Below are 24403 nucleotides of genomic sequence, written 5' to 3'. Positions count from 1 at the left end.
TAAATTCCCTTACAGAATATGACTTAATTCCTGATCTGATGATGTGTGGTTAGTAATGCGAACTTCAAACAATGCAGGCATAAGAAATATGCACAACCCCACTATTGTCCCCTAGGCAGGTGGTTCATCCCTGGTGATTAGCTCAGGAATTACTGGACAGTTTTGGTTTAAAGCCACCTTGGAGGACAAACCTTGGTCGGGGCACTCCTTATTTTATAATATGGTTGTTGTTATTATTATAAATATTGGTGGACCAGGTATTCAGCCATGGTTCCAGTACTATATATGTCAGCAAAAAGGCATTACCCCCACATATCACCCTAACTGGGCTTCAAGCTAAGCCACCAATCCTCTGCTCTAGGCTGGCCCAGGAGAGAAACCCTATAGTTTGGGAACCACTAGATTATGTATTTTAGATCAGAATGAAGGTACAGTTGCTAGTTAATCAAATATGACAACAATGAGGCATGGCCTGAATAAACACACACCTTCTAAACACCTGGTGGGACATTCACTAAGATTCGTAGTTGCGCCAGGCGTAACTTCGCCAGGCGTAGTTTCGCCAGCGCTCCGCAAATTCACTAAAATCCGAAGTTGCACTCAGGGGTAGCGTAAGGTTGCGAAGTTGCGCTAGCGTTAATTCGCTAAGCGAAGCGAAGTTACACTAGCGATGGTTAATTTGCATACGGCGCCAAATTCAAATTTCAATGGAGGAATATGTAACAGCACTACAAATGCCTGGGAAACCTTCAAAACTTTAAATAAAATTGTTATTTTGCCCTACACATGTGCCCACTGTATAGTTAAGTTGCCATGAGTTAGGAAATGTAGGGGCGAAGGAGGGGAGCCCCAAAAATGTTTTCGATCTTTTTCAGCCTATCACCCATAGTATAGAAAAAACGCCAGCACCAGTTTTTTGGGACTTAGAAAAAATGTTAACTTTTTTTCAAGATATCCCTATCTACTCTATTGCGCTTCGTCTGGTCTGAGGTGGCGAAGGAAGTCTAGCTTAAAAGGTAGCGTTCAGAACAATGCTAGTAGATACTCATCGCCAAACGAGCGGATCTTTCCCCGATATGCCACTAACGACATGGCTATATTGGGGGTAATTCGAACGATCGAATTACGATGCACCAAGGGGCTCCGACTGGTCGGTCGCTTAAAAATCAAAACTTCCCGATCTATATCGTGGCCAGATATCGATCGGGAAGACCCGTCGGAAGCCCCCATACACGGGCAGATAAGCTGTCAAATCGGTCCAAACGACCGATATCGGCAGCTTTATCTGCCCGTGTATGGCCACCTTTACACCTTTAAAATCCGTCAGATACCTATTCAGCAGGTTTTAAAATGAGGACCATATTGGCACGTTGATGTAGTCCTGCAGTTTTAAGGGGGCCACATGGGACATAACTGTTCAGTGAGTTTGCAATTGAGCCTTAGCATGTAAAAGCAAACAGTTATGACCCATGTGCCCCCCTCAAGTCACTGATAGGCTACTGACTGGTAAACAAACAGTGGAAACCAAGAGAGCAGGAAGTAGTGTTCTGGCTATTATGTTAAACATCCAGTCACTCCAACCTTAATACATTACATTTTTGGCTAACTAACTATATTGAAAACATTATTTATTTTGCACAAGCTAACCATTTACCCTGTTTTTATTTTTATACTGAGCAATTCCTTTAAATGTGTAAATTCAATTGATATTCAAAGCGATGTTTAGCAAACATTTTTGTCAGTTCAGTTGTTTTCAGATTGTTTACCAGAAATAAAGACTTTTTTTCAACTGCTTTTCATGTTTTATTTTTGACTGTTATTGTAGAATTAAAGATTAATGTTCCTGCCTCTGGTGTTTCAGTCTGGCAGCTCAGTGATCATGGTGCAGGTTCTGAACTGTTTCAATATGCTACATTTAGTTGATACAATTAGATATTTATACATTTCTCAGCAGTATCTTTGAAATATGAGCAACTCTTGTATCAATTCTAACAACTGCCTTTAATTATGAAACGCATGAATTCTGCTCAACAGGGCAACAAAAAGAAATGTATCAACTAATATATCAATTTACAACAGTTTATAGTCAGTTTACAGTTTAAAGAGCTGCTTTAAAAAAACATAGGAAGGAGAAAATTTGAACTTCAATATTAGAAAATCATTCACAAATAGAAAATAATTGAAAAAACAGAGCTGTCAACTTTTAAAAGCAGAAATATGGGGGCCTATGTAGTACACACTGAAGTCATGGATTCCACTCATTGGATTTTGCTGGCAGAAAATCAGGAGAATGCTGAATAGTGAGGGGAGACCTGGGGGCAAATTTACTAAAGGGCAAAGTGACTAACGCTGGTGAGAATTCAACAGCGTGACATCATTTTGGGACTTCAATTTACTAACGGGCGCTGACTTAAATTCGCTAGGGAAGGAGATAGACTGTAGCACTACTTCGCACTCTAACGCCAGGCGAATTTTCGCTCTGGCGAATGGACGTAACTACACAAATTCACTAAGATGCGGATTTCAATGAACGTTACCTCTTGTGCCAGACTTGCCTTCGCCACCTTAGACCAGGCAAAGTGCAATACAGTAGATCGGACTTCCTCAAAAAAAATTGAAAAGACCCAAAAAAACTCTGGCGACTTTTCAGTTTTTAGGGTGACAGGCTGCAAAAGATAGTAATTTTTTTTTTTAGGGTACCCGGCTTCTCTCCTACATTTCCTTACATATGGCACATAAACTATACACTGGGCTCATGTGTAGGACATTATAACAATTTTTTTTTCCTTTATTAAGCTTCCCTGGGCTTGTGTAGTGTAATGTATTGGCTGCAACATATACGTCCATTGTACTTTAACTTCCTGCCGTATGCAAATTAGCCAACACTAGCGCAACTTCACTTTGCTTGCCGAATTAACGCTAGCAAAACTTCACCATCGTTCTGGATGCAACTTCATATTTTAGTGAATTAGCGTTGTCCTGGCGAATTTTCACCTGGCGAAGTGTGGCGATGTGAGTGAAGCCGTCGCTGGCGAATTTCCAGAGGTTAGTGAATTTGCCCCCTGGTGAGGGAGCCCAAAATCAGGTAACTCCTTGGAAAATGGCAGGTAAGTCAAACATTGTCTGGCAGTACCTTTAAATTAAATTCTAACTTTTTCTGAAAGTGAAAGGGTTAAACCTGCTCAAAAGTGATTTTTTTTTTTAAAAGCCCTGCATGGTAGGTATTTTTCCCAAAGAAAAGTAAGTCCAAACTCTCTCATTAGTCTGTGGTAATTAATTTTATTAAACGCAACACAGCTTATGCAAATGCTGTGATACATAACAGACACTTTTCGTTTGTACAATTAGGTTTGGGCACAGTGAGAAAACTGATGAGAATTTTCTGCAGAACAAGGGAGAAAATTCGGTGTTTGCAGGCAGCGAATTGAATAGTTCGCGTGTCGTCCGTTTAGGAAGCATTCTGCGTCACTGTCCTCTCTAGGCTGACTCCGCCTACGCAAGCCCGGGTCCCCGCCTCCTCCTAAATTCCGTCAGACGCACGCTGTTACGCAGATGGTTGTGAAGGATTGAAAGCAGCCGCCAGTAGGACTCCGAGGCTAAGCGAACAAATGGCAGGTCACACAAGCACTTATAACAAGGGAATTTATTAGCTGCTTAACCTCGTGCTGTACGGACTGCACCTAGCTGGTAAGCCTCGAGATTGTGGGGAGAGAGACGGTCTGTACCACTTTCATTCTGGTTTTCCTGTTTGAGCCACTGGCAACGTGAGTGCACGAGTTCTATGTGTGTGACTATAGGGACAATACCTGAATGTCACAGAGGCGGAATCGCTCTGGGGCACAATGAGGATTATATAGTGATTTTATAGTGGCAATAATAATATAGGGGCAATTTCTCTTTTTATTTTGAAATAGCGCGCCATTTTAATGGGCTTTTTATTTTCTTGCTGAGTCTGTTTTTAAAAGAACGTAATGGTTTAGTTTCCCTCCTCTCATTTGAGTCCGCAAACTGGCTTGTAACTCACAGCACCCAATCAATTGGTAGAATTTACTGGATTGAAAATAAAGCTCATTGGGTGCAGATTCTGTTACAATTGGGTAGAACTGTTACAATTTTGCAACATTAAGCTGATACATTTCTCAGGAGTATTAGCAACTATTGTATCAATTCTAACAACTGCCTGTAATGAAACCCAGAGATTCTGCTCAGCAGGGACAAAGATAAGAAATGTATCAAATGTATCAATTTATTAGTTTACAGGGTCAGCGACCCCCCCTCCTAGGTCTGCTTTAGAAAAATGAAATATAAAACGTTACACTTCAATATTAGAAAACAGTCACATATAGAAAATAGAAAGTCTTTGGAAAAAGTCTTTATTTCTGGTGATCTATCTGAAACTGAACTGAAAAACGTTTTGAAAGGTGAACAAACCTCTTTAAGACATAACAACTTTGGATACCATCAGACATACACCTACTATTACTAAACACAGTCAACTGACTTCCATGCATACATATTTGATAAGCATTGCATTATGAATGGGAGATCTGCCAACCACCTGTAAAGCTGCTCATATAACAGATAAATTAGTTAGATGCACCCCTTCCATGTAGCACACACACAAATATAATTTACTGTTGCCCTGCACTGCTAAAACTGATGTGAAACTCTATTATATATGTAAACAAGCTGCTGTGTAGTAATGGTGGCAAATTAAATAGGGTTAATAGCGGATAACAGGCTCTGTAGAATATAATGGTATTCTACAGAGCCCATGTGCTATGTTACCTGGGCCTTTTCTCTTTTGAATTGGCTGCCACCTTGGATACACAACAGCTTATTTGTATAAACCAAGGGTCCTTATCCTTTTTTTTTTTTTTACCTCTGAGCCACATTTAAATATAATAAAAGTTGAGCAAAACAAGCATGGAAAAAGTTCATAGAGGGTGTCCAAAAAGGGCTGCAATTGGTTATTTGGTAGCCCCTATGTGGACTGTCAGACTACAGGTTGGTCTGTTTGGCAGTACACAGTCTTTATGCCTCTAAAACTTGCAAAAAGAGCACTTGCTTTAATGTCACTGGGAGCAACATCAGAGGGCTTGGTGAGCAACGTGTTTCTCGAAAGCCACTGGCTCTATAGTAGTGTTTCTAAAGCATACAAGTTTTACTAGTGCAGGGTAACAGAGCCTGATATTCTAACCGTTTGACACTTTGATTTTTTAGTGTTACTGTTCCTTTAACTCACAAACCAGCTATTTCAGTTGTCTGCTCTTATACAGGTCCAGTTGACTAGAGTGCCTGTAGCATAAGCCATCTACATTTTTTGGTAACATGTTACAGGAGTAACCAGTAGTCAAAGCAGTGTTTGTGGTAAAATGATATATTGATAAGTATTCTGGACAGTAAGGATACATTCCAGAAATGTAATAAATTTAACAAACTTTTTTTATTTTTATATTGTAGAAAGAAAAGCCCTGTACATCGGGTTAAGTCGTTTACAGGAAATATGGTAAAGTTTTTACTACATTTCTCCAGCCTCTCTTAATATACCTCTCTTAAGTTTGTCTCCCAGGTTAAATAAGGTCTATATTAAATTTATTGTATTGCTTTGAAGTTGTACCAAAACCAACCAATCTTTTGCCATCTATCTGTTAATGTGTGGATCATAAAGTGGCACAAGTTGGTCTGTTGCTTTCAGGCCGCTTATATGGATATTGGCAGAAGTGCTGCTGTCCCTTGCTTCTGGTTGGCTTGTGAGCCAAGATTGTTCCAATAAAGGACTAATGCTGGTCACAAATGCTTTAGAGAGCACTGCCATGTTTTTGAGCCATTCTCTTCTAAGTTTTAATTCTGTCGTAGAACATATGCATACTAATTGTAGTGATGTGCTTCTGTGCTATTTCTTGTATGATAGCTGTAACATGCATATTAAACTTTTTTGTAATTGTAACAATCGTGTCTATAGGGAAATATGTATGGCCACTTGCTGTATTCAAAGTGTTCTAACAACAGTATTGTGTAAGACCCACCCCATTCAAAGAGTATGGCTTTTTTTGTAGGCATCTGTGGTAGATTTAAAGTCAAAGGAGGAAAAAGATGCAGAGTTGGACCGAAAGATTGAAGCTTTACGTAAAAAAAATGAGGCTCTAGTCAAGAGACACCAGGTATGTTGACTAATACAAAAACCACTAAATTAATAATCACTTACTATGAGTGGGTGTTTAGCCCAATGATGTCACAGTGCCTTTGGTTGTGTCTAAAGCACTCTCTGTAACTAGCACTATACTACACCACCTAATCACAAAATTGATTCCTGATGAAGCAGAATTTGACCTAAAAGTAGCAATAACTGAAACGTTGTACAGTGCACTCACCCTTAAATAAATAAATAAATATTTGTAGGGATATCAGAAGATAACCAAGTGCTTCTGCATATTCAGCAACTCTACAAGTGTAAAAAGCATAACATTTGTGTATTTTTAGCCACCCAAATAATTCATAGGTGCTGTCTAAAATTCCAAAAGCTGGTAGTAGTCGCAAAGAAAAAGGGGACAGTCAGTTTTGATACACTTGGTGTACATTTTGTATCATGCCACATTTCTGTGCAAAAAAAAAAAAAATACTCAAAAAGAATAGCTGATCTGTTTTTAACAAATTATTATAACTAATACTGTAGAGCCTACTTACAATTAACCCCCCACAAATTTGGGACACGCTTAAGCTAACCGCCCTGAGGGATGTGTGGGGAAAATGGTCAGGTAGTACCGATGTGATCTCTACACAAAAAAATGGCTTTTGCCCAAAGCACACTGGTTTACGCACCATAGGCTAAAGACGGCCCTTAGAAAACAGGCTACCAGGCACCCAGTCATCCTGGAGGATTCCCCCATAATAGATACACTCATGAACAGCAGCCAAAAGGGTAAGATCTCGACTATTTACAAGCAGCTCCATAAACCTTTGTATAAAGACCCGGAGCTCCCTGCTAGGGCGTTATTGGAGGGGGAGATAGGAGCAATTACAGATGACCAATGGGAGAGGATACTTGGGTCACCTTTGCTTTTCTTTGTGTCCCAAAGACACAGACTGCTGCAACTGTATTTCATACACCAGGCTTATTACACTATGCAGAGGTTACATGTCATGAAGGCAGTCCAATCACCAATGTGCCTTAGATGTAAAAATGTGGTGGCCACCCTGTTGCATACTGTGTGGGAATGTACGGCTATACAGTAGTATTGGCATGACATATGTGCATGGTTGTCAACTGCCATTCCGGGGTGGAGCGATGGAGTTGTTATAGCTTGTCTTTTAACCATGGATCTGGATGTATCCCTGGACAAATATACCTTGATTTTTATCACTAAAGCACTATTCCAGGCCTGAAGGCTAAATACCCTTTACTGGAAGGACTGCTCTCCACTTCTCAAATATATACAAATATGGCGACTTTGGACAGGCAGTTTGGACTGTTAATTTTCCTTTCACTCTGATGCAATTTAGTACCAGCGGTGTCTGTACTTCTCCGGTTGCTAAGCCTAGGATGTGCGCAGGGCGGCCGCATCAACTGCAACGTTAATCGTAGCAATAACAGTAACGCTTAAGATGCAGTCACAATTATCACAACGTGGTTTTATTTATGATGCATGGTCAAATGTATGCCTGATGGTAATACTATGCCTTTTTCCTTTGTTTAGTTTCCTGTAAATTTCCCTGTGCTATATTTTTTTTCTAATAAAACTTTCTAAATAAAACTTTCTTGAGAAAAAAAAATAACACTGTAGAGCCCCTATTTAGAATTTTTTTTATTAAACTTACTATATGTAAACCTTAAAAAAAAACAAACTTTTGCAATTTCATATTTTTAATTTCAAAGTAAATGATTTAAAGTAATGGAAAGATAAGGTACTGTTGCCCTCCAATTGTAAAACCGGTCTGTTTGCTAAAGAAAGACTAAAGGTGGCCATAGTCTCAAAGATCCACTCGTTTGGCGACATCGCCAAACGAGTGGATTTTTCCCCGATATGCCACTAAACAGCATGGCTATATCGGGGGTAATTTGAACGTTCGGCCGTATGGCCGGTTAAAAATCCAACCTTCCCGATCGATATCGTGGCCAGATATCGATCGGGAAGACCCTTCGGAAGCCCCCATACACGGGCAGATAAGCTGTCAAATCGGTCCAAACGACCGGTATCGGCAGCTTTATCTGCCCGTGTATGGCCACCTTTACTATATAAACAAGCTGCTGTTTAGCCATGGGAGCAGCCATTCAAGCACAGGATACACAGTAGATAACTAAGAAGTTATGTAGAATACAATGGGATTCTATATGTTATCTGCCTGTGCCTTTTCTCCATTTTCATGCTCAAAAGGGATACTGACATGGGAAAACATGTTTTTTTTCAAAATGCATCATTTATTAGCGCTGCTCCAGCAGAATTCTGCACTGAAATCTGTTTTTCAAAAGAACAGTTTTTTTTTTATTTTCTATTTTTTTAATTAAATTTTGAATCTGACATTCGGCTTGACATATTGTCAGTTTCCCAGCTGCCCCCAGTCACGTGACTTGTGCTCTAATAAACTTTAGTCACGCTTTACTGCAAGTTGGAGTGATATCACCCCTCCCCCCCCCCCAGCAGCCTAACAAAAGAACAATGGGAAGGTAATCAGATAGCAGCTCCCTAACACAAGATAACAGCTCCCTTGAAGATCTAAGAACAGCACTCGATAGTAAAAGCCAAGTCCCACTGAGACTGATTCGGTTACATTAAGTAGGAGAAATAGCCTGCCAGAAAGTAGTTCCATCCTAAAGTGCAGGCACAAGTCACATGACTGGGACAGTTGGGAAACTGACAATATGTCTAGCCCCATGTCAGAGTTCAAAATTCAATATAAAAAAAATCTGTTTGCACTTTTGAGAATTGGATTTCGGTGCAGAAGTCTGCTGGAGCAGCACTAACTGATGCGTTTTGACATGTTTTCCCTTGACAGTATCCCTTTAAGACAATGGCACATTTCGCAATTTCAGGTTTTTTTTCCTGGCTATAAACATGGTGTCAAAATGCCTGACATCACTTTCCATGGCCTTCCTTGCCAACATACAGTAGGTTAATTTCATAATAGTAGCCAATGTTAGCATTTTCACAGTCCCCAAAAGGGACAAGGGAGATCTTTTTGATGCCTCATTGCTAGTGAGATGTGTCAAGCAAATCTTTTGAAATAGCCCCATGTGACCAGGGAAAACTATACCCCCCAAACAATGTGGGTCTCTCTAAATATAAATTGAATAAAACCGCACATATTCAAAACCCTGCTTCATGAAAATAAACCATTTTCATAATAATATACATTTTTAGTAGCATGTGCCATTGGTTAATCATAAATAGAAAACTGCTGTTTTAAAAAATAAGGGCCGTCCCCTGGGACCCTAGGAGCCACGGTGCACACAAACGAACCATACATGTTAGGTCACATGAGCCAATTAACACAGAGATCTGTCTTTTGCTTCCACACTTTTTCTTGTGACAGAGCTGTAGTATTTCTGGTCAGGTGATCTCTGAGGCAGCACACAGACCATCACAAAATGGTGGTTCAAGGCAAGAGATGTAAAAGGGCAATATTTACTTTAAAGTGGACCTGTCACACAGACACAAAAATCTGTATAATAAAAGTCCTTTTCAAATTAAACATGAAATCCAATTTCTATTTTTATTAAAGCATTCAGCTGTTGTAAGCTCATTTAAAAATCTCAGCTGTCAATCAAATATTGTCTGCCCCTCCTCTATGCCATGGGCATAGAGGTGGGGCAGACAATGACTTTCACTTTCCATTCAGCACTTCCTAGATGTCACTGCTCTCCACACATTCCCCCTTTCTCTTTACCATTTAATTGTGTGGCCAGGGCATGGGAATGGACATCGGGAACCCCATTCTGGTGCACAAACAAGATTCTGAGATGATGCAAGACTTGTCTTAATAACAGTGTCCACAAAATGGCTGCTTCCTGCTTGCTATAATTATGAATTCCCAGACTGATGGAAACAAGATTCAAATAATTTATACAGTGTAATTAAAGTTCATTTTGCTTGACTAATGTGATAAAATAGGATTTTGAATAATTTATTTTGGGTGACGGGTCCCCTTTAATATATATACCAGTTCGGTAAATTTCTCTAATATGCTACCTAACTTGATATAATCTGTTGCTTAAGTATTCATTTTGGGGGTATAGTTTGTTTTTAATCTGTATGAGTTGCTAAGAGCATTTTTATTTCAGCTCATAGAGGAAGATCGCAGGAGAGCTGAACAAGAGGGAATCGCAGTCACAACACCCAGAAAAGGGAAACATCTGGAGGCAGAGCTAGACAAAAGCCATAAAGAAAAAGAAAATGTATCCGTTACTGTAGATATCTCTGCTGGGGTAAAATGATTTTTGACTTTCAACCTTATTCTGTCAATACACATAGGAGCCATTGTGCAGTTTTAGAAAACGCAGAGATTGAGCAAGAGAGATGTGGTTGTAAGGTACAATAATTGACTAATGCCAAGCCAGAACCTCATTGATGTGTGTTTCCTTTAGAGCTTGCTTCTCCCTAATAAAGTACACATTTTACAGAGTTTTGTAGGTGGGTATATGTCCTCTTATTAATTTAAGATAAGGGCCAAAAAGATTTTTGTTGCTCAGCTGTGCATAGTACTGTAATACTGTTGATAAAGTTTAAGGTGTCTCTTTATACAGGCAGTGTGTATATGTAAGGTGTTGTTCCTGCTACGACTATGGCTTTATCATTTTATTGGTGAATTTCTTTCTGACCTCAGGCTTTTTGTCAGTATATTGAAAATATATCAAAATAGTATCAAAAATAGATTGAAACTTCTTAGTGTGGGTGTTTGAGGGCCACTGTACCCACTGTATGTCTAGCAGAATTGAACTAAGTGCAGGGGGTACATATGCTTGCATAGACTTATATCTTTTGGTACTATCTCTAGAAAGCTTAGGGAGTTTTCCCTGTTTTTTTCCAGTAGGATTGTAACCACATTTGAGATAGTTATAAGCTAATGTTTAATGTAATGCCAGGCCTATAGCTGTGTTTCTTCCATTGCAGTTCCCGTGAGCAAACCTCTGTCATTAGCTACCTGTTGAAATTCAAGGGAATTGTTCTGCCTGTGGCAAATGTTGGCACTGTAAGGATGTTATTACCTAGTTTTACCAAGTGGTGTCTACCTTTCTATGTCAGTGACTGTTAGAGGTAAAACATTTTTGGTAAGTGGTAACAGGAGATCAAAAGCATTTTAACCACCATGTTCTTCCTTGGAACACCCTGGAGGATGGAGTTATGATCTCCTGGGAATGCTTTACATTACATTACAGATTTGACTTTTGAATATAACTTTTAATTTTAATTTAATTTTACATATTTAATGCATTTAATTTCTATAGGAAAAACGGGTTATTGATAATGCAAACCCTGCCAAAACTTCTCAGGCCTCTTCAAATAAGGATAGCACATCAAGAAGCCCAACTCAGCGAAAAAGTGGTAGGATAAGTGGGTTCTTGGGTGGAAGGGTACCCCACACAGAACATCTAGCTGAACCAGTTATGAATGATGGAGATTCTTTGCAGCCTGAAAAAGGAAGAATTTCGGGAGCAGATGGACCAAGGAGAAACCAGCGTTTATATGGAGATATTTCATCTCAAAGAGGAGGTTTATCTCATGGTGAGAGAGGGTCTGGAAGAGTTGGTGGAACCCCAGGGAGAGGTGGAAGTCCCAGAGGAAGTGGTGACCATTCTTTGCCATCAGACAAAAAGTCACAGGTATATTATTTGAATGTTCTTCAAAGTATTCTTGCTACTGCTAATATTGGTACAGTGACAGTTTTTTTTTTTTGTCTTAAAGGAGTGGCAGGAGAAACGAAAACAAAATATAGAACAGATGAATGAGGAAATGGAGAAAATTGCAGAATATGAACGAAGCCAACGGGTGAGTTTATATAAACAGTTTTGCCCATATTGGTTTTCCACTCACTCTTCATAGCCAAGTGAAGAGGCGGCTTCCTTGAGCCCTTCAATTATGTTCCTCCAGATTTAGGAATACCAAAATCCATCTCGGACAACACAATGTTAATTAAAGGAATAGTAACACCACAGAAGTAATATCACACATGTAGACACAAGTTAAGTCAATGCTGTATATTCTACATTCCGGAGATAAGAAACATGAAGGCCTATAGGATGTGGAGGTAGTAGTTATGGATGTTGATAATCTCTTATCTTTTGGAGTTACTGCGGTGAATTGCCTGTGTGTGCTCCTTCTGGGTGGATGTAATTGATTTAGGAATGTTTGATCTCATTAATATCTCCCAATATTTTTTCACCAAAAACATTACAGGAAGACTTTTCTACTTGTCATTATTTTATTAGGAAACATTCCTTTAAATTATGTTAAAGGAATTGTTCAGTGTAAAAATAAAAACTGGGTAAATAAGCTGTGCAAAATAAAAAATGTTTCTAATATAGTTAGTTAGCCAAAAGTGTAATGTATAAAGGCTGGAGTGATCCGATGTATAACATGTCAGTCAGAACACTACTTCCTGATTTTCAGCTCTCTTGGTTTACACTGACTGGTTACCCTGGTAACCAGGCAGTAACCAACCAGAGACTTGAGGGGGAGCCACATGGGTCATATCTGTTGCTTTTGAATATGAGCTGAATGCTGAGGATCAATTACAAACTCACTGAACAGAAATGTACCACGTGGCCCCCCTTCAAGTAGCTGACTAGCTCAGAGTTAGAGAGCTGAAAAGCAGGAATTTGGATTCTGGCTATTATGTTAGACATCTGTTCGCTCCAGCCTTTAGACTGTATATTAAATTTTTGGCTAACTAACTATATTAGAAACATTTTTTATTTTGCACAGCCTATCTATTTACCCAGTTTTTATTTTCACACTGAACTGTTCCTTTAAGTCTTTAAAATTAAAGACTGGCCACTTTACATGCTTCCTGTTGCCTCAGGCTGTATTTATATAAAATTAAATTTTTTAATGCTGGAAGTGTTCTCAGATTAGTCAATCGGGCAGTTAGATTCTGTTTGGAGAGATTATCTCTGTGGACAGACATTTTGCATGAATAAACTGCTTTGAAGCAGGCCCATGGGTGTTTGTTGTGTGTTAGCTTGCTTGCTAGGGGCCAAAGTGGTGGCTAGAGGAAATGTTGTTTGTAAGATAAATCAGTAATTTGCTATATAATTTGCATAAGCAAGTTTGGGCAAGGAAGGGCTAAAAAGAATCACACAACATGCAAAAGAAAAAAAAAAGAAAAAAAATTGCTGTTTGTGTGAGGAAAAGTCACATGCCAATGTAGCTAGTTGGCAGTATGGCTCCTTGTGGAGATGACGCCTTGATTTTTTGGGTTAATTGCGTCCTTTTCCCTAACAATGCAGACTTTGGCCTAACACACACACTTAGGGGGAGGCCAAGTGGCTGGCTGGGTTGCCCGACCTCTGATGTTGGCATACATAGTTCCATAAATTGACATAAAACCATGACAGTCTTTTAAATGTAATAACCATATCCTAACTACTATCCTGCAACCCCACCTTCACCTTCTTCGTTAGTGAAGTGATGCATTCTGGGACTTCAAATCCCTCCGCTTCCCAAAGAATCTGTGCACCACCCACTGTGGAAAGCAGAGGCACTTGGGCATGCTCGCTTTTTTTGCCTAATATATCTAATTGAAACGCTGGTTGTCTAGGGTGGCGTACGAGAGAAAAATCCTATCCGCAACTTTCTGGATGATCCCAGGCGCATGGGGCCATTCGCGGATAGAGATCGCAAGGATGATAGTCGCAGGCACAATCGTAATTGGGGTGGAGCTGATTTTGAGAAAGTAAAAACTGGCATGGACAAGGAGAAGGAGAGTCATGTGAGTATTTGGCACCAGTGTGGACGCCTTGGTCACCAACTTTATAAAACGTCAATGATGCTGGTGATAACAGACTATTCAGGTCAAAGATTTGCAGCAGGACAATAGATTTATTGTGGGTTACAGCATACAGAATAAAAATATGTATTCAGTAGTATACTTTATTTAAACAACACTGACACAATCTCTGTAAAGTATCCCAAAAGTGTGCCATTTACATCAGTCCCTGCTCCAGTGGAGTCTAAGATCCCTATTACATTCACACATTAGGGCAGTGCTTGTCTGTCTTTTTCTGTTCTAGGCCCCTATGAAGTTCCCACCTTTGTTCAGGGCCCTCCATTTAACTCCAGGTCCTCCTCTGGCAGTGACATAGTATAGGAACATATATGCTACGATCAGTTGTATCAGGATCCATTTAGGTTAATGCCACTGAAAATCGCTCTGCTTATTTCAGAACACCGATTTTCAGTCCCGTGTCGTATTCGCCTTAAAGGGATTTTCACCTTTGAATTAACTTTAAGCATGATGTAAACATTGACATTCTGAGACAATTTGCGTTTGGTTTCCTGTTGATTTGTAGCTTTTGAGTTATTTTGCTTTTTATTCAGCAATCTAAATGGAAAGTAGCAATACAGGTACGGATGTGTAGCTTTACAGAGCATTTGCTTTTTTTTTTTTGTTTTTTATATGGGTTCAGTGTCCCCTATTTGAAAGTTGGAAAGAATCGGAAAAAGAAAGCAAATAATTAAATGATAAAAAATAAGGCCAATTGAAAAGTTGCTTACAATTAATTATCCATTCTATAACATACTAAAAGTTAACTTAATGGTGAACCACTGCTTTAACCATCTGTATCTTATGAAATGTGGTATGAAACCAGAATACCTGGAATAAACCCACACAGACATTGAGAGAAATAACTTGCATATATTCCCAGGTCAAAATTACATTCGTGGTCCAACAAGGCATCCGTGCCAACCACCAAGCTGCTATGAAATATCACTCTTTTTGCCATCAATTTTAGTATATATTGTGCTGATTTTGTTGCATTTCAATAACAACCGCAGAAAAAAACAAACTGAAAATCTTTTAAATGGCAAAGGGCACAAAAGGTTTAAGAACTGAATATTGGCACAAGTTATAATAAATTTATAACACCTACCCACATGTGGGCTTGATTGTCTGAGAGCTAATAATGTTGGCTTTTGACTTGAGAATGGTTGTTGGACAGCTATTACAGTTTGCTAATGCCATTGCTGTACCATTTTTAAGATCTAACATTCTAAACGGATATGTAGCACTTGGCTGCTTGAGCCTTCATTAGTTCAACTACTGTCCAAGAGCTTTGTCATGATTTTATTTAATTATAGAAATATTCCATGTCTATTTATCTTCTATAAAGCCATAGTAAGGGGCAACTAAGTAAAGGATAGAGTACTGATATTGGGTAGTTTCACTCAAGTTTGCAGGTGTGATAGCTCGGGTATTAAAGCCATCCCTGCTTAGATTAATCTAGACGCAGTGATCCCCAACCAGTAGCCCGTGAGCAACATGTTGCTCCTCAACCCCTTGGATGTTGCTCCCAGTGGCCTCAAAGCAGGGGCTTATTTTTGAATTCCAGGCTTGGAGGCAAGATTTGGTTGTATAAAAACCAGGTGCACTGCAAAAAAGAGCGTCAATCTAGGTTGACAGTCCACATAGGGGCTACCAAATGGGCACAGCACTTATTTGGCATCCCAAGAACATTTTTAATGCTAATGTTGCTCCCCAACTCTTTTTACTTCTGAATGTTGCTCACAGGTTCAAAAGGTTGGGGATCCCTGATCTAGAGGGAAGCCTGTGTATTTACAGGGGTAGTTCACCTTTTAAGTACACTTAGTAGTTCCCTTTTATGCCTCGTTCCAGCTTTCAAATGGGACACTGACCTTGGCAGCCAAAAAAATATAATTCTGTGAGGCTGTGCCCTTGTTTTTTTACTACTTTCTGTTCAGGCCCTCACATATTTCAGTCTCTCATTCACTGCTTGGTTGCTATGGTAAATTAGACCCTATTCCATGTCTGGTCCTTGCAAGGTGCATACATAAGCTTCCCAGTGTATATAAATATATGCATGTCCTGTATATTGGTGCTAAACTATTACTAGGTTGCTACTTTTATTTAACATTGTATGCAGTTGACCTTGACTTGACTTTGATATATTTGTATGTGTGCTAAGGGAAGAAGACCTGCAATGAAGAACCAGATGGATGTGACTATGTCAATGACTGGTAGGGAAAGAGCAGAGTACATGCGCTGGAAGAAGGAGCGGGAACAGATAGACGAGGAGAGAATGGCTCGTCATCGCAAACCCACTGGGCAGTGGAGGCGGGAGTGGGATGCAGAGAAAACAGATACTATGTAAATATAAAAAAACATGATGAAAAATTCCTCCAAATGTTCTTTGAATGCCTATACCTACTTGAATTGTTTCTAAAAACCGCTTCCTTTAACTTTTAGCAGTTACTTAACACCATTTTTCTTGTTAGCACACAATTCTAATTCTTATAACCATTTATATATAAATCGTCCTGTTAGTCCCTCCTGTACTCCTATGTAGCTTCTCACAGTAACCTCTCGTATTTCTCTGCTCTCACATAATCCACTTTCCAGGTGCTTGGTCAAAATAATATATAAGCAAGTTCGCAGGGGGACCAGCACACTGTTTTTCAAATATCATAAATATTTTATATATACATATATACTAACTATAGAATTTAGTATCACAATAGCCTTTAATATTATGTCTATTCAAGAAATCAAGCCACTCTTAAAGGCATTAACCGAATCAGCCATAACAACCTCACCCGGCAGTGCATTCCCCAACCTCACTGTCCTCTCTGTGAAGAACCACCTGCGTTGCTTCAAATGAAAGTTCTTTTCCTCTAGTCTGAAGGGGTGGCCTCTGGTGCGGTCATTCTCTTTATGGGTAAAAAGGTTGCTATTTGTCTATACCTGTAAAGTGTAATCATGTGCCCTCGCAAGTGCCTCTTTTCTAGAGAAGAAAACACCAAACACCCCTCATAATTTGTCTTCCATCCGTCTAACCTCATGCATGTGTAAACAGAAATGGCTCAAGAATGCCTAATTTATTAATCCTTTAGTAAAATAGGATAACGGGCTCCTTTGGTACGTAACGCTATTTTAAATATGTGCAAAGCTATATACATTGATATGATAGAATATTTTATGCTAAAAATGGGCTATTGTTACAGCCCAGCTGATGCTAAGCCAAAGCAATGTAATTATAATAGTGGTCTGATTAACTGTTGTATTCAAACTCCGTTTGTATTCATAAAAACATAAATACATGCCAACTTCATAGGGAAAAGTATTAGAAAATCTCTTATCACACATGGCTGTAAATTGATCTGAGCCCAGGATTCAACTCCACGTTGAACTAATGATAGGTGAATTTGTTTAGGCATAAAAGATCCAATCATTTTATCCTGGAGTTTTAAAAACTGTGTGCAATAGTCAGATTTCAAAATTGAATATAAAAAAAATCTGTTTGCTCTTTTGAGAAATGGATTTCAGTGCAGAATTCTGCTGGAGTAGCACTATTAACTAAAGCGTTTTGAAAAAAAAACGTTTTCCGATGACAGTATCCCTTTAAGGGGCTCTAAAACCAATTAGAGGCTACAGGGCCCCTTCACAGTGAACCTCCTCAACCAACCAACCAGACTTCTAAGAAGCTTCCCATACCGGCTTTCTTTTGGTAGAGCTGAAAAGTGGGATTGGCTGCCACCACATTAGCCACTTCAATTCTGCTCCTTGGCGCAGATCACTTAATAAAAGTAGGGATGCACCGAATCCAATATTCGCCAGGCGACTAAATCTGTTCGTGTGGACTGACCCTAAGTTAGTTAGTATCCAGTTGCAACAGTAACCTGGCTTATTGAGTTACTTCTAGAAAGCACTACAAAGTGTAGTAAAAATTTAAACCAATTGAAAAATTTAATAAACAGATTCTCCACGTTGAACTAATGATAGGTGAATTTGTTTAGGCATAAAAGATCCAATCATTTTATCCTGGAGTTTTAAAAACTGTGTGCAATAGGAGCCTGTTTTTTATTAGCTAATTGTTAAAGGGGTACATTTTCGTTCACTTTCTAGTATGATATGGAAAGAGCTATTCCAAGCAACTTTTCAATTGGTCTTTTTTTTTTAATTGTTTGCATTTGTGTTTTGACTATTTACAGCTTTCAAATGCGGGTCACTGATCCCAGAAGTTTAAAATCTATTTCTCTGTGATCATTTTGTTACTGCTACATTACTTTCTTGTGTTTCTAGACCTCTTCTATTCATATTCCAATCTTTCACTCTTACCACTGCTTGTGTAATTTGGGCCCTAGCAACCATATAGCTGCTGAAATTCCAAACTGGAGAGCTGCTGAACAAAAAGGCCAATTGCAAATTGTCTCAGCATATCACTCTAATCACAAACTAAAACTTCCCATTTAACTCCCCTCCTTCTGCACCCATTTTCTCCATTCATCCTTTAAATTAGCCAAAGCTAGAAAAAAGTGTCTCCTTGAAAAGCTACTCAGCCATTATAATATCGCCCAGTTCATGCTTTCACGTACCAGCTGTCAGTTTTCCTGCTATTCCACGTAGGCTTGTTTCCATAACATCTAAATATCCTCCTGAAAAATTTACCTACACAGTAATACTTTTGTTGCTCCATATATTCTTTGTATCTTTGATCGGTTACAGCTACTATAAACATGTTTTAGCTAGTCTTACTTATAAATTCCAGGTTATATTGTATTTTTTTTATGACAGGTTTAAGGACGGTGCCTCTCCACATGTGGAAGATGAGCCAGTCAGCAGGAGAGGTGAGTTTGTGTGCCAGTTGCTTCCGCCCTGTGCCTGCTTATGCCCATTTTGCCTCTGCATTGCCTGGTATTTCTAGGTGACAACACAGCAGATTATTTCAAGGTATTGTCCATAAGAATAGTATTTTAGTGTGTGTTGCGGGGGGGGGGGGGGTTTAGAGGAGCTGCGCTCCTAGCTACTGTAATTACTTTTTGCAGTTTCTTACATTTTGGGGGTTTGTTTGTGTTTTGCCTCTTATGTTTCCCAATAGTATATCATACTTTGTTGCTGAGCAGCTACTTTGACATGCCAGCTACTTTGTATCAAATTGTAACAGTTGCTTAGCAGATTAGTTTAGTTTCTTGCTAAGGATCAGTCCACACAAGCAGATTCGGGGAGATTGTCGCCTGGCCACTAATCGCCTATTCTTCTGGGCGACAATCTCCCCAAACTGCCTTTGCGTGTCTTCCCGTCCGTTATAATAAAAAGTCGCCTGCGCTAAAGCACACGCGGCGCTTCGTTTTCCGAAGTTTCCTTGTGAGGCAACTTCGGAAAACAAAGCACCGCCTGTGCTTTAGCGCAGTCGACTTTTCATTATAAAGGACGGGAAGACACGCAAAGGCAGTTCGGGGAGATTGTCGCCCAGAAGAAGAGGTGATTAGTCGCCAGGCGACTAAATCTGTTCGTGTGGACTGACCCTAAGTTAGTTAGTATCCAGTTGCAACAGTAACCTGGCTTATTGAGTTACTTCTAGAAAGCACTACAAAGTGTAGTAAAAATTTAAACAAATTGAAAAATTTAATAAACAGATTCTGTATTTTACGAAATGCATTGGTTAATAGTGCTCCTTCAACAGAATCCTGTTTGGAATCCATTTTTCAAAAGAGTAAACTGGTTTTTTTTTTTGTTTTTTTTTTTAAATTTTGAAATCTGACATAGGGCTAGACATGTTGTTTGTTTCCAAGGTGCCTCCACTCATGTGACTTGCTTATACAATATAAATTTGGATATTTATACTTAAATGCATGTGTGTTTTCCCTACACAAAGTAAAGCATTTGTATAGTATAAAATAGATAGATAAATTATCTTTATTTTTGTTCCACAGAAAAGGGAAAAGGAGGTGCTCCAAAGCCTCCAACCATGGGTGAATTCTTCCCTGGGAACATTATGGAATCCAGTCAAAAGAGAGACCGGCAACGTGGTCAGGGACGAAACAAACCGTACAGGTAAGATTGTGATATAAGTAAATATATCTACAGACAGTATTTACATTTTTAGAATGAATGGCAGCTGATTTTATCAAAGACTAGTGTGTTTATGTACATTACATTAAGCTGCATAATAAAATATATTTTTGAAGATACACTTTTACATACAGGACTAGATCGTCTTTCAGTACACATGCTTTTATTTAGGGATGCACCGAATCACTATTTGGGATTCGGCTGAATCCCCGAATCCTTGGTGAAAGATTCGGTAAATAACAACCAGAATCCTAATTTGCATATGCAAATTATGGGCAGGAAAGGAAAAAGAGGAAAAAATTCTTCTTTTATGACAGTCATGTGATTTCCGTACCCACCCCTAATTTACATATGCAAATTAGGATTTGGGTTCGGCCAGGCACAAGGATTCGCCCAAATCCTGCTGAAAAAGGCCCGAATCCCGAACCGAATATTGGATTCGGTGCATCCCTACTTTTATTAAGTGATCTGCGCCAAGGAGCAGAATTGAAGTGGCTAATATGGTGGCAGCCAATCCCACTTTTCAGCTCTACCAAAAGAAAGCCGGTATGGGAAGCTTCTTAGAAGTCTGGTTGGTTGGTTGGTTGAGGAGGTTCACTGTGAAGGGGCCCTGTAGCCTCTAATTGGTTTTAGAGCCCCTTAAAGGGATACTGTCATCGGAAAACGTTTTTTTTTCAAAACGCTTTAGTTAATAGTGCTACTCCAGCAGAATTCTGCACTGAAATCCATTTCTCAAAAGAGCAAACAGATTTTTTTTATATTCAATTTTGAAATCTGACATGGGGCTAGACATTTTGTCAATTTCCCAGCTGCTCCTGGTCATTTGACTTTTGCATTACCAAAAGGGATTTGTGTGCTACAGCAACTTTGGACTTTGCCTTAACATGATGACAACATAATAACATTTAAAAAAAGATATCCCCTACCCCACATTCTAAATACATTATACAGTAAGAGGCAGAGAGTAAAAACTTTAAAAGGCCTCCCACAGCTTTTCCTTTCAGATTTTTTTATTCTGATGTTTCCATTGGAAAAAAATATTGTTCTGGCCCTGGAGTCTTTCTGAATTTTGATGATTCCTCTGCTCAGAGTAACATTTCGAGCCATGACCACCTAGCCAAAACAATCCAGCACCCATCAATCCACAGCACAGCTTATGCTGCAGGTTGATGACTGATGGATTGCTTTGGTTATCTCCACCTGCATTTCCATGGGATCACTCCCACATGTACCAAAAACATTGTTACATCCATTTGACATAATACCATAATACCACAATAGGAATGGACGAGCAAGTGCATAGCATAAAACTGTTCTAAGCGCTTCAACACTGTTCATAAAGTTAGTGGTGCCTAAACACACACTTTGAATCAGTTGATTTGTTGTGTACAATGGCACTCAAAGTCCAAACTACAGTGCACAACGGCCCTATAATTAGAGGACATTTCAACCGAAAAAATATGTTTTGCCTAATAAAAGAACTGTTATAAGCAACTTTCCAATATGAATTTATTAAAAATTGTTAGTGCTTTAAACATTACAGTAGAACCCCCATTTGCATCCCCTATTTTTAAGTTTTCCCTCATTTTACATTGTTTTGTGCATTTATATATTATGCATAATACATTTCCCTGATTTAAAATTTTCTTGGATTTTACACCATTTTTTTCTGGTCCCCTGAAAAATTTAAAATGGGGGTTCTACTGTATTTGTAACTTTAATTGCTACTGAAAGCTGCGTTTGCTCAACTCCTGGTTTACTTTTTCAACAATGTTGCAAAAGCCAGTCTCCTCCAGCAAGACGGGTCTGTCAATCCGTTGGTTTATATTACATTTTTTGAAAAGCCAGAACAACCAGGACAGAGAATAGAATAGGACAGATACACTGCTTTCAATAGCAATACAAATAACTTGATCACAGAAATTTTTTTTTTTTTTTTGGTTGACATGTCCTTTTATACTTGTACCTTGGCAAAGCAGCTCTATCAAAGTGTGCATTCTACATTTCAGTAGTCCACTATTCCTCTAGAAGTATGGGGAAAAATGCTACATTGTTTATAATAAGAGAAATGTCCATTTATGAAATTTACTGTTTTCACTGTTTCTGTAAATCGGCCTGTAAATGAGTCTTATGGTGTCTAGAATGATCTTTGTCTGTGGACAGGATTTATAAACGAGCTAATAATGTGTTCTGGCAGATTTCACTCTGCTCTGTATTTCTAGCAGTTGATTATTTCTCAATGTCTAGCATGCATGATAGCCGCTGGGAGGAGCCAGAAGATGAGAATGAAAAGGTGACAGAGGTAGCCGAGAAAGAGACTTGTGTGGAGAAAGCAGTAAGTATATGTATACACCACAAGGGTAATTGATTTAGAACACACTGTAATCTTACTAACTTTACTTGCTGACCTCTCTCAGCAAGTATTGCATTTCTAAATCTTCATAGCCTTGAATTTGGCTCTAAATTTTGTCTTCCTTTACTGCTGCAGAGAAAGTTGAATTAATATTAAACTACCCTTTGCCGTCAGCAGCTGGTATCTTGCAAACAGATGCATGTCTAGTCAGACACACTTGTAATGCTGATACTGTGTATTTCAAAACCATTATCCCATACACCTACCCCACATTTTGAAACCCCATATTATACAGACAGAGGCAGAGGGTAAAAACATTAAATATGACCTGGAAATAAGAATTGATTAGCTGAGGTAGTAGCATGGTGCTGTTCATGCTTAATGAGATGGCTGTCCAAACACATTTATTAATAAAAGAAAAAAAAACCCATTTTGTGTTTTTCAGCGGGACCCGAAAATGGTGTAAAATATGATGGAAACGTAAAATTGTGGCATTATTATGCATTGTAGATTGGTGGGACCACAAAAAAACAGTGTAAAATTAGGGAAAACCTAAAATCGGTGGATGTAAAATTGAAGGTTCACTGTAGTTTGCATATAATTTTATGGATTCAAATTTTATTCCAATGTGTAATATAGTATTAAAAATTACACAAAAGTGTGACAGGATCCTTAAGGGTAGGGGCAGACTGGCAGATTCGGGGAGATTTAGTAGCCTGGCGACTAATCGCCTCTTCTGCGGGGCGACAATCTCCCCGAACTGCCTTCCGCCTGCTTGAATGAGAAAACGCTGGCGTTATGAACTCACGGCGCTTCGATTTCCGAAATTGCCCAGGCCCCTACCCTAAAAGGTGAACTATTTGGCACACCTTCCCAGCTGATATTCGCATCCATTATTTTGTACAGTGTTGTCATAATGGGATAACTGAATCTGAGTATGAAAATAAAGTACAAGGAAAGGTAAACCTTTAAAGGAACAGTTCAGTGTGAAAAGAAAAAAAAATGGGTAAATAGGCTGTGCAAAATAAAACATGTCTTTAATAGAGTTGGTTAACCAAAAATGTAATATATAAAGGCTGGAGTGACTGGATGTCTAACATAATAACCACAACACTACTTCCTGCTTTTCAGCTCTATAATTTCCTGAGTCCGGAAATATTTTTTTCCTTAATAAAACAATTAAGTGTTCTTAGCTGAGTTTTTTTTTTTTCCCCTTATCTAGCAGGATATAAATGTTGAGGCTGAGAAACAATGCAAAACAGAAGTCTCAGAGGAGATAGAAGTAGAAGATGCTGATGATGATGTAGAAGATGATGATGGATGGGAAGATGTTGATGGAGATGAAGAGGAGGACCCAGAATGCTCAGATACCTCATTAACGGAGAAAGGCCCACCAGAAGAAAAGCCCACCAAAGAACAGATACCACCTACTCAAAATGAAACTCCTAAGCTGAACTTGACTCCAACTCAAAGTGAAGATAAATCTGCAGAAGTGCAACCCACAAGCCCATTTCTACCTGAAACAAACAGGCTAACATCTGACTGGGGAGAGGAGATGGAGATGGTATCTCCCTTTGTAAGCAGCAGTGAAGACAGCCCTCCCAGACCAGCTACCTCCAAGGATGTCTGCATAGACAGAGGATCTCAAGACCACTTCACGCATACAGGTCAGTAAATAAAACAATACCTTTCACAGGTTTAGAGAGATGGCATACCACTACCAAAGATTTGCTCCAGTCCTAGGAAATTTGTAAAGCTTAAGAACCTTTCAAACTTGATATCCGGTATATTTAGCTTAGTTTTGTCCTGTAAGTGCGTATTTTTTTTTTTATATATATATAGCATGCAATGTCCTCAAAATGTGTCCTCAAAACTTGATTGTAGCAATGAACAAACAATGCCCTTAATTAGCTCTGAGTTTGTAGAGTCAAAGTAGCAACCTTTGTTTTTCACACACCCTAATTTGTACTCTTGGCGATTGCATTTTTTACAGCTGTAGAAATTTGTATCTGGCAATTGTGTGTA

General features: G+C 39.0%; 1 protein-coding gene across 7 annotated transcripts in view; it reads left to right on the top strand.

Annotated features, from left to right (window-relative positions):
• The first annotated feature begins 3528 nt into the window (after positions 1-3528).
• The window catches only part of ccdc9.L (coiled-coil domain containing 9 L homeolog), a 51453-nt gene continuing 30578 nt past the window's right edge, over positions 3529-24403 (top strand). For 4 of the 7 annotated variants that reach the window (XR_005963159.1, XR_001932550.2, XM_018229099.2 and 1 more), the window contains exons 1-12: positions 3529-3687; positions 5464-5509; positions 6060-6164; positions 10280-10423; positions 11444-11818; positions 11901-11984; positions 13756-13926; positions 16142-16323; positions 18748-18800; positions 19887-20007; positions 22273-22360; positions 23601-24045. Coding sequence is in view for 5 of the 7 variants with exons in the window: in XM_018229099.2 (XP_018084588.1) it covers positions 5507-5509; positions 6060-6164; positions 10280-10423; positions 11444-11818; positions 11901-11984; positions 13756-13926; positions 16142-16323; positions 18748-18800; positions 19887-20007; positions 22273-22360; positions 23601-24045 (1771 nt within the window). In the remaining 2 variants the exon portion in view is untranslated. 7 annotated transcript variants of the gene reach the window in all.

Source organism: Xenopus laevis, chromosome 8L (genome assembly GCF_017654675.1).
Source record: "Xenopus laevis strain J_2021 chromosome 8L, Xenopus_laevis_v10.1, whole genome shotgun sequence".
NCBI lineage: Eukaryota > Metazoa > Chordata > Amphibia > Anura > Pipidae > Xenopus > Xenopus laevis.
The sequence above is the reverse complement of the archived record's forward strand: the minus strand, read 5'-3'. Positions and strand labels throughout refer to the sequence as shown.